At 39.5% G+C, this 10,141-nt stretch overlaps 3 protein-coding genes across 4 annotated transcripts; all 3 read left to right on the top strand.

Annotated features, from left to right (window-relative positions):
* The first annotated feature begins 64 nt into the window (after nt 1–64).
* On the top strand, nt 65–1,809 carry LOC104738497 (PHD finger-containing protein 5-like). Its single transcript, XM_019231404.2, has 4 exons — nt 65–582; nt 816–907; nt 1,006–1,337; nt 1,448–1,809. The coding sequence occupies exons 1-4, from the start codon at nt 499–501 to the stop codon at nt 1,495–1,497; spliced, it is 558 nt and encodes a 185-aa protein (XP_019086949.2). The 5' UTR covers nt 65–498; the 3' UTR covers nt 1,498–1,809.
* Nucleotides 1,810–2,387: 578 nt separating this feature from the next.
* On the top strand, nt 2,388–5,984 carry LOC104738482 (uncharacterized). Of its 2 annotated transcripts, none has more exons than XM_010458651.3 (6): nt 2,388–2,552; nt 2,999–3,892; nt 3,997–4,120; nt 4,470–4,697; nt 4,800–4,924; nt 5,026–5,984. In XM_010458651.3, exons 2-6 carry the CDS (start codon nt 3,031–3,033, stop codon nt 5,769–5,771), a joined length of 2,085 nt encoding a protein of 694 aa, XP_010456953.2. In that variant the 5' UTR covers nt 2,388–2,552; nt 2,999–3,030; the 3' UTR covers nt 5,772–5,984. The 2 variants fall into 2 exon arrangements, with proteins under 2 accessions (XP_010456953.2, XP_010456960.2); XM_010458658.3 differs by having other exon boundaries at nt 2,407–2,556.
* On the top strand, nt 5,392–10,130 carry LOC104756804 (histone deacetylase 18-like). The gene is made up of 10 exons (XM_019231398.2): nt 5,392–5,788; nt 6,373–6,633; nt 7,010–7,211; nt 7,315–7,461; nt 7,581–7,693; nt 7,791–8,002; nt 8,083–8,147; nt 8,278–8,448; nt 8,616–8,987; nt 9,072–10,130. Exons 2-10 carry the CDS (start codon nt 6,428–6,430, stop codon nt 9,960–9,962), a joined length of 2,379 nt encoding a protein of 792 aa, XP_019086943.2. The 5' UTR covers nt 5,392–5,788; nt 6,373–6,427; the 3' UTR covers nt 9,963–10,130.
* Nucleotides 10,131–10,141: the final 11 nt, after the last annotated feature.

Genomic DNA, 10,141 nt, shown 5'->3' with positions numbered 1-10,141 from the left:
AAAAAATTAGAGAAAGCTATCTTTAAAAAAAATTATAATAGTAGGTAGATTTTTCTTTTATGCTGAGGAGGAAACAAAATGATCCAGTAAACTATAGTAAACACAAAAAATCCACCCTGAAGCCGGATAAAATAAGTGGTTTGGAAAATGTCAATTCTTTAGATATAAAGATCAAAACATTAATTATTTGCTAAAAAATCTTATTGTATAAATAATCGTGAAATTTATACCCAATATATAAATACTACGATTTGAAATATACTTTTGGTATATATCATATTAAAAAAATAATAATAATAAAACAATAATTCAAGATTGGGGTTGGGGGAGAATCAAGAAAAGGTTTGTTAAACCCAAATTCGTCGTCGCTCGCTCGCTCTTGAGAAAAAAAACTGACTCTTCGATTTCAAGAAAACCAAGAAAGATCGAAACTTTGGGTTTCAAAAGACCCTTTTGGATTTTTTTTTAATTTTCTTTTGACTGATTGATTTGATAACAATGGTGATGGACAAAAGTGGTTACGAGTCTGGATCAAAAGATTCGCCATTTACTTCAGATATTATTAACCTTTCCGATTCCGCGGTAAAATTGCTTCTTCGTTTTCCGATTTTCTTGTTCTGGGTTTTCGATTTTTTATGAAAAGCAATTGCATTTATACTTGCCCTGTAATCAAGAATCGATTTTTTTTTGCATCCTTTTTAGGGTTTCTTGATTTCTGAGTCTTTCTTTCTTTCTTTGTGTTAAATTGTAAAGATTTAGCAAGATTTCGACTTGTCTTATCACTGATCTTTAACTTTCTACATATGTATGTATAGAAGAAGAAGAAGCCTTGCGAAGTATGCGGAAGTGTTGCTGATGAGCTTTTGATAATGACATGCTCTCAGTGCAGAGACACAAGAGAGCATACGTAATATTGACTCATTTTTCTTGTTACTGTTTTAACCACCTACTCACTCAATGTTCTTGAATATAATATTTTTCTTTGTTTTGTGTGTGTGTTTTAAGTTACTGCGCCAGGGTGCTGTTACATCATGTTCCTCGTATTTGGCTTTGTGAAGAGTGCCGTAAAGAAGCTGCTCAGTTATCAAGAACGGTTCAAGTTGCTGTGGTTAACAAAGTTTCTATTGATCAAACTGTTCCATTGTCAAGAACCAAGCAACTAATTGTGGATAACCAAGTTCCTATTGATCGTCAAACTGCTCCATCATCATTAAGAACAACTAATCAAGTTGTGGATAGCAAAGATTGGATTGAAGCTGCTCCGTCATCAAGAACTAATCAAGTTGTGCCTGTTATTCATCAGCACACTACAGAAGAATCAATTCCACGCTCACTAGGTGATGAAACCAATCTTTTCCGCTTCAACTAATCTTCAGTTTCTCTCCCTCCCTTTGATGAAATATTGAAGAAGATTTGATAATGTGTCTTGATTGATCAATATGTCCAGTGCTCAAGCCCATGGGAAAGGTTTCCACTCAAGCAACCACAATACGTTGATCTCTCCACTGTATCAAAATCTGACGACTAAACGCTGCATTTCAAAAAGATTTCTGTTCTTAAGAGTCATCTTGATTTAGATGTTTTAAAAAGGCAATTAGCTTTACTCTTTTTTCCTTGTGTCACAAGTCATTTTGCTAGCTATTTTATTGTCATTTGGGATCAAGTCATATACTATATGACTAATGAATGTACATAACTAAATTCTTCTTCCTACTCAATCAAGCTAGGAGTAAAAGAAGGTACTAATCACTTTTTACCCCATGTACTGTAATTAAAAATTTCGTTTATATGTATATGCTACCATACAAAGTCGTACGAACGCATATGTATCTGCAATGAAGGACCACCCATAACCATTTATGAAAAAAGAGGCCATGGAACACGAAGTTTCCTAGAAATATGATAAGAGATGCTTTGATGACAATATATGGACTCATAATCGAGGTTGCCAAATATAGGAAACCTTTCTTATAGCTTTTCAGGACTAGCCAGGCAGGACCCGTTTACTAAACGTACATTTATGTTTTTTTCTTTGTGTTGTTAATAAGTTGATTACTATATACATTTCAAATTTACATGTTTATACGATAAAAAAATGTCACATACCCAAATCCAAGATTCATTAATTTCAGTTGTTTAATACGCCATTAAAAAAAAAACCATGTTAAAGGTATGAATTTTCCCAAAAGTTAAATGCACCAAAACATTACTATAGAAGCTCAAACATATAAATCGGATTCCACTCGACTCCTTTACTAGCACATGGGTTTTTTTTGCAAATTTTAGAAAAATTGGCATTTTCTTTTATAGCTAAAGAATACGAGGGCTCTTTTTAGTTAAAAGTAAAAAAGATAATAGGGGTGAAATCCGTAAATATCAAATTCTCAGAGAGCGAAAAAGATAATTGTCGTCTTCCTCATTCCCCTCTCTTCCCCACACCTTCGGCTCCACTCTCTCTCTCTCTCTCTCTCTCTTACTTTCTCTCTCCACAGTGTGTATGTGTTTCTTCCCCTTTTCAACGACAAAAACTCACCGGCGGTTTCGATTTCTCTGTAAGTAAGTTGAATCGTTTCGGTATCTAAAAACTCACATTCTGATTTTTTTTTCCTCTCATCTCCCCTGTGTTCGTCTTGTATTCTCTCAGGTTTACTGATCATTTTTTTTTTCTCAGTTTCTCGCTTTATATTTCGTACTACGCAAGCAAAAAAAAAGTTGTCTTTGATGATTTCTCTGAAAATCTTCGCTCTTCGGCTAACTGATTCTCTGTTTCCGCTTTATCTGCTCTGTTCCTTGTCACGCGTTCCGTACTTTTTCACCCGCTTAATGGGTTTTGTTAGGATTTTGTAATCTAGGGTTTCGATTTATAGAACCTCTCTACTGTACACACGATTCCTTATAGAGTCAGTTGGTTAGTTACCTGAATCAGTTTGTGAGAAGAGACATCTTCGGTTGGCTGATTTTTTGATTAAAGTTTCTTTTTTTGTTTTGTTTTGTTTAGGTTAAAGGTTGAGAATTTCTCATCAATTCAGAATGAGTCCTGGTCAGTTGCCATCAGATTCGATCAAAGTAGTTCCTGGTAGGAGTAAGCTGAGGGTTGAATCTTCAAATCCAGTTCCCAGAGGGAATCCAATATCTAGACCTTCAAAAGTTAAGTTGATTTCACCTGTGGAAGCTATAAAACTTTCATCTGGAAGCAATGTAATGCCGGTTTCTCCTGTTAAGCGTGCTCGTGCGACTTATCAAGTACCAAACTCTGTCCCAGTTCGTCGAACTACTCAAACACCAACAAGACCTGTCCTCGCTCGACCAACTTCTGAAGCACCAAGACATGTACCGGGTCGTCCACCTCCTGAAGCACCAAGACCTGTTCCGGCTCAATCAACTCCTAAAACACCAATACATGTCCCGTCTCGTCCAATTTCTGAAGCACCAAGACATGTCCAGGCTCGTCCAACTTCTGAAGCACCAAGACATGTACCGGGTCGTTCACCTCCTGAAGCACCAAGACCTGTTCCGGCTCAATCAACTCCTGAAGCACCAAGACCTGTCCCGGCTCAACCAACTCCTAAAGCACCAAGACATGTCCCGTCTAGTCCAATTTCTGAAGCACCAAGACATGTCCAGGCTCGTCCAACTCCTGAAGCACCAAGACATGTCCCCGCTCGTCCAACTCGTGAAGCACCAAGACGAGTCTTGGCTTTTCCTGCAGAAGGTTTCAGAAGAGAAATTGTTTGCGGTCTTCGAGCTCTGAGTCTGACTACTGTACCAGCGAGACAAAAAACCACTCCAAGGCTCCTTCAATCAAAGACGATTGAGCCTCCTAGTCCACGTGCTTTGCAGATTCGTTCAATAATCAAGCAACAAGCTACTAATGCTACACAAGTTGTAGAAGGTGATATCTTTTGCTTCTCTTTCCTTTCGGAAAGCCAAAGAATCCTAAACGTGTTTGCATTGGATGGCTAAAAAACATGTCTTGCTTTTTCTTGGTTTCTCTAGGGACAATTGTGGAAGTTGGTGATAAAGCTAAAGATTATGGTTTCAAAGAGATACGTCAATCAGTCTCTAATGAAGAACTATCGGAGCTACTTCTGTTTCTACCAGCTCAGCACCCTACTTGGAAGTGAGTTACTTGACACTTAATATTATTTTTTGAACCAGACATGTGTTTTGTTAGAAACGTCAACTAGACCACTCTATGTTGCTAGATTATTGCCATTACGCATACTACTTAAACTATTTCACATTATGCATATGCTAATTGGTTGAAACTTAAGATTTGCAAATGCGGAAACTTGCTGCGTTTTCTAGAGCATGACCATATTAAGACTCGTGATGTCGTATTGCACTTGTATTGTGACCTAATTTATTTCCTTTATAGACTAGGATCTTAAGACCTTTACAAGTTACTAGCTCAACAGTTCCTCTTTGCTTGTGTTAAAGTGAACTCTTCCTTTTAACAATTGTACCAGCGGACGCATTATGGATTCTGCCACACCGTCTGAGTTTGACTGCGAGTTTTTGGCTAAACCGGCATCCAATATCACGAGGAAGGCACTTAGACTTTCTAAGGCGATTCCTGCATTACTCAAGGTCGACTTGCTTCCTACATGCCACATTCTTGTTGATCTGTTTGGCAGAATCCCAACGCTATTGAATGTCGAAGTGTACCTTTTCCCAGATGAGAAGAAAACAGAGAGGTACTCAAAAGCCCTTTTTTATGAAGGACAAACTTCTTCTTCTTGTTGAATCGCTGTTATCAGAAAACTTATTTAATCAGGGTATGTACACTCATTCTTCAGGTTTAAAGAGGAATATACTCATCTGTTTGAGGCAATAGCAACTCGCAATGCCATGATTAAAGTTGGTATAAACGGCACTGAGTTGTTGATATTCTCCTCGACGCTATTGGACAAGACCTCCCAGTGTATGCCTATTGTATTACTACAGATGTTTTTTTTTGTCCTGAATAACTTACACTTTGTGGTTGCCAGAAAGAAAAAAAGAACTTCCATTTTCTGTTTGCAGTTCTCATCAATACGCAGAAGAAAACAGAATACTTCCTTTGGGGCTTTTTTCTCCAGATCAAAAACTCAATATCAGTTTTTCCCGGAACTGCTTCTCAAATTGATAAAGAGTCTGATGATGGGGATGTTGTTGACATGGATATAGACACTGACTGCCTTACCACGAGTGTGGTTCTGAAGCTTATTGCAGAATCACAAAACACTCACTCAAGATCACCGGAGAAGTTGAGCAAACAAGCAAGTTTACCTCCTGGTTTTGAGAAGATATGGGCACCACCCTTGGCGAAACTTAATATACAAGGAACTTTAAACACTCTGACTGATCAAACCGTGTCCTCTGGAATAGTGCGTAACCAATCAGGGAAGTGGTTGTTTGGATACATTAGGTGCCATAAGAGCATCTCTGAAGTTGCAGCTGGGCTTTTGGCTATATACCATGGCCTCAAATTTCTATGGGACAGCGGTTTCCGAAGAATCCAATTGGAGACAACAAGCTTTGAGATCATCAATGCTCTAACAACAAAACCGTACTTTTCTCCTAAAAGTAGAACGATTCTGGGATCGTGCAAGGACATGATCTTGAGAGAATGGGAGTGTGGCATTTACCAAATCTCCAAAGAAGAGAACTCGTGTGCAGAATGGCTAGCCAGCAGATCAGAAGAACAGCATCAAGGATTAGTTTTCTTCGAATACCCTCCTCGAGGCCTTGTGGATCTTCTGGAGAAAGACCAGCTTGCAGCTAGATAAGCTGCTTCAGCTTTGAGGTACAGTCACAGTGAATAGCTTAGAGGTACATAGCTTGATTTAGTAGTTTGACCTTTTGAGAATACATGAAGATTTTGAGTGTCAGTGAGAAGTCGTAGTCGTAAGTACAGTTTGGAGTTCCATTGTAAAGAGCACAAGTACACAAACGTTTTCGTGAAGTGAAGAATCAAAATAACTGTAGAGTTTCACACTCCAGATTCAGTGTTGCGCCTTCTCTTCAGCTTTAGTTTAGGTAGTGTTCAAGTACAAATTGCACATTTAACATCCCTCAATATACTTTTGTCCACGGTAACCCAATTTTTACTCTTACAAAGTAAAAGATTATTATGATTAACCGTTTGCAGAAAAATGGGTTTAGATATCTACGACGGTTCACCAATTCTAAAATGGTTTCTGCGGTTCAACCGGACATTGGTTCTAGTAGAATATGACGTGTCAGAGTTTGATTGGTTAAGTTGCTAGGTTTCCCACTTTCCCTCCAAAGAAGCTCTTAAATGAAGAAAACTAAAAATAAAATAAAATAAAAGATATTTCAAAACACAAAATAATAATAGTATAATAAGCTCCTTGTTGATCCCTTCAGCTTCTCTCACTGCTCTTCAAAAGAGTAAGACTGTCACATCACATCTCCCATAGAGATGACAATTATGGCCGGCGAATCTGCCGGCAAGAACTGCGGAGACTGCGACGGTAAAATCGCCGGGAAAAGCCAGCGAAAAGTGGGTCTTGTTTACGACGAGACGATGTGCAAACACGACACACCAGACGGTGAGGTTCACGTAGAGTGTCCCGACCGCATCAGAGTTATCTGGGAAAAGCTTCAGCTTTCCGGAGTCACTCAAAGGTTCATACTTTTCCTCTTCTCCTGCGATTTTGTTTGTCTTGTTGGAGTTTTAAGCCCTAGTAAATGCAGAAACTTAGCCAAATTTGATTTTCTAAATCTGAATTTTGTTCTATATATAATGTTTCTATTCTCTTGTACTTGAGATTCTTTCATAATAATATTTTTCTTTTACTTAAGGGTTGTTGGCGGTTTTGGGTTTGACTTATGTGAAGAAAGTTTCTACTCCTTTCTTTTTTGTTTTCACTCATAAAGTCTATCAATTAGAGTCGGAAGGTGGAATCTAGTCTCTTGGGAGTGTATCCATCAAGATCTGTTCTTGGATTTTGCTGATTTTTTGCATTCTCTGTACGGACAATGTTGGTGTCTCCTTTTGCAGATGTATGGTTCTTGGTGGTACCAAAGCGGAAGATAAGCATCTCAAATTGGTTCACACAAAGAAGCATGTTAACTTGGTGAAGAATATTAGCACAAAACAGAAAGATTCTCGTAGAGACAAGATTGCTTCACAGTTGGATTCGATATATCTGAGTAAAGGTTCATCTGAAGCCGCATATCTTGCAGTTGGATCTGTTGTAGAGGTATATACTAGATGCATATGAGTTGTCTCTTTTACAAAAGCAGATTCAAAACTGTTAGGATGATTCCGATTGACGATTGATGTTTTCTTGCAATATGAAACAGGTGGCGGAGAAAGTTGCAAAAGGAGAGTTAGATTCTGGTTTTGCTATTGTCAGGCCCCCAGGACACCATGCTGAGGCAGATGAAGCCAGGGGTTTTTGTTTATTCAACAATGTTGCCGTTGCTGCTAGTTATTTACTAAACCAAAGAGTAACGACATCTATTGACTTTTGAGATGCTTTTAGTATCTTTTACTTGCTCTCAATATTATATGGTCACATTCCTTTGGTGTGTTTGTTCTTATGTTCTTGTGCTTTTATTGAATGCAGCCGGATCTAGGTATCAAGAAAATTCTGATTGTTGATTGGGATATCCATCACGGAAATGGTACACAGAAGATGTTCTGGAAAGATCCCCGCGTACTAGTATTCTCTGTTCATAGGTATGTATCTGCAGCCTCTGTCTACTTTTCTTTCCAAGCTCACATGATCTTTCTTGAGGTTGAGGTTTAAAGTGACTGGAAATGCATTTTTGGCTAGGCATGACCATGGAAGTTTTTATCCATCGGGTGATGATGGGGATTATAACATGGTTGGGGAAGGTCCAGGTGAAGGGTTTAACGTAAACGTTCCATGGGAACAAGGTGGATGTGGAGATGCAGATTATCTTGCGGCATGGGACCATATCTTGATTCCTGTGGCGAAGGAATTTAATCCCGAATTTATTTTGGTTTCAGCTGGATTTGATGCAGGTATGTATGGTCAAAGCATTTATTTCAAGGCTATGCCACTGTATAGTAGGCGTGTAACCTTTTCAACTTCCTCTTAACAGCTATCGGTGATCCGCTCGGGGGTTGTTGTGTTACACCATATGGATATTCAGTTATGTTGAAGAAGGTTGGTGTTTAAGTGAACTCCCTCTTTTCTCCATTTTTTGTATTTGTGTTCCACCGCTGGAAATAACAAAGCTACATAATCTACACTTGGATTTGACCTCGTAAAATTTGTTCCACCAATGTTCTTTCAGCTGATGGAGTTTGCACAAGGAAAGATAGTGCTGGCGTTAGAGGGAGGGTACAATCTTGAGTCAATGGCAAAGTCTTCACTCGCATGTGTCCAAGTTCTGCTTAAAGAAAAACCAACTCAATGTTCTTCTGGAGCATTCCCATTAGAATCTACATGGCGTGTTATAAAAGCGGTATGGCTCTATATCATCCTGTTTTCTAACTTTCTCATTAGGCAATTTGAAACAATCTTTGTATGAATTGGCTACGATTCTCTTTTAAGCTCAGTTTTCTGTCACAAAATATTGTGTAGCGCCTATGTTACTAGTTGACAAAGCTCATCTGTTTCTTGTGGGTTTAGGTACGCAAGCGATTATGTGCATATTGGCCTTCACTTGCAGATAAATTATCGTCGAAGCTGATTAATCAGAAAACCCGTACTCCAGTTGGGAACCTTTCTTCTTGTCTACCATCATCTACAGTTAGTGGCGCTAGGACAGAAGGTCCTAACCTGACCGTGCGTCCCTCCTTAGAGTCCAGTTATCTTTTGCCCCACTCACATCTTTCTGTCGCCAAAAAAAGAAAGGCTCCCGCTTCTGGTTCGACCTCAAGCTATCGGTTCTCAGAGATGGAGGATGTTATGGTAGAGAAGGTTCTTCCGTCTTTTCACGAAGAGCTGAAGGGTATGGAGTTCGATGATCGCATCGCTTTCGGCAAAGAAAGTTCCTTAAAGGTAACTCAAGTTTCAGTCTTCCTGATCTCCCTCACCTTGTTGTTTTCTCTTCCTGGGGTTAATTTTCTTTGCACTTCCTCTCAGGCAATCTTGATGTTTGAACACATTGCTCAAGAGAATAGGGAGTTGAGGTACAAATGTTCTGCTGCTTCTGAGGCGTTGATGGCGTCTAATGAGAATTTAAAGAACCTCAATGCAGAAAGAAACTCAGCTGACGCTCTCCATCGTCGTGAAGTGGAAGAGTTGAAGTCTCTATTGGCTGCTCGAGATGGAGAACTGGAGGCAAGTAGAAAAGAGTTAAAGGCCAAAAAGAAGGAGCTAGAAACAAAAGAGAAAGCTCGGCTAATGTTGGTTCGGATTCGGGAGGATGAACTTTGTGGTCTTCGTGCTAAAATAGAAAGTTTGGTGCAGGAGCGAGATGAGGCAGTAGTAAAAGCTGAACGTCTAGATAAGGAACTCCAAGATGATAGGTTAAGAAACCGAGTTGGGAATGGATCTCACGAGTCCAATGAAGACATGGACTCGGACAAGTTCGAACCCATGTCTCAGGAGTTCAATGAAGACACGGACTCGGAAGATGTCGAAAGCCTTGAGGACTTCAAGAAAACCTGGGAACGTATTAAAGAGAACTGGATAACAAGCATTAAAAACTTAAAGCAAGCGGGGGTTCTTGCCACCATCGCATCAGGTATCACCAATCAGTACCAAGTGTATCGTCGATGGGAGAGGCAGGGTAATCTACTAGGTTGGGAGCTTGAGGTCGCTGCAGAAAAATACCACAAGCTTCGCGCGTTGCTTGGTAAGGTCGGGCAGAGCAACGTTTACCCTTCTGTAGAAGTGTATGAGAAGAGCTGGAACGATGTTCTTGCTAGCCATCGCCCACCTGTGGTGACTCGTGAGGACGCCTCTTCCCAAACAGTCACAGTAAGCAGTAAGCGTAGGAACCGGAAAAGGGTCCGGCGCAACGACTCATAATAAAACACTAAGCATCATGAAAAAACACATATCTCGATTTAGTAACAACAGTGGAGTTTCATTGTAACCACGAGACCTTTTTTGTGATTGTAACGAGAGATCTAGAAGAACAACGGTAACGGAGAAAGTCAAAACAATATCAATTTAAGGTTTGGTTCAATTGGTCAATCAAGTCCGGT

Source organism: Camelina sativa, chromosome 2 (genome assembly GCF_030686135.1).
Source record: "Camelina sativa cultivar CO46 ecotype springtype chromosome 2, ASM3068613v1".
NCBI classification, from domain to species: Eukaryota; Viridiplantae; Streptophyta; class Magnoliopsida; order Brassicales; family Brassicaceae; genus Camelina; species Camelina sativa.
This window is presented reverse-complemented; position numbering and strand designations above follow the sequence as displayed.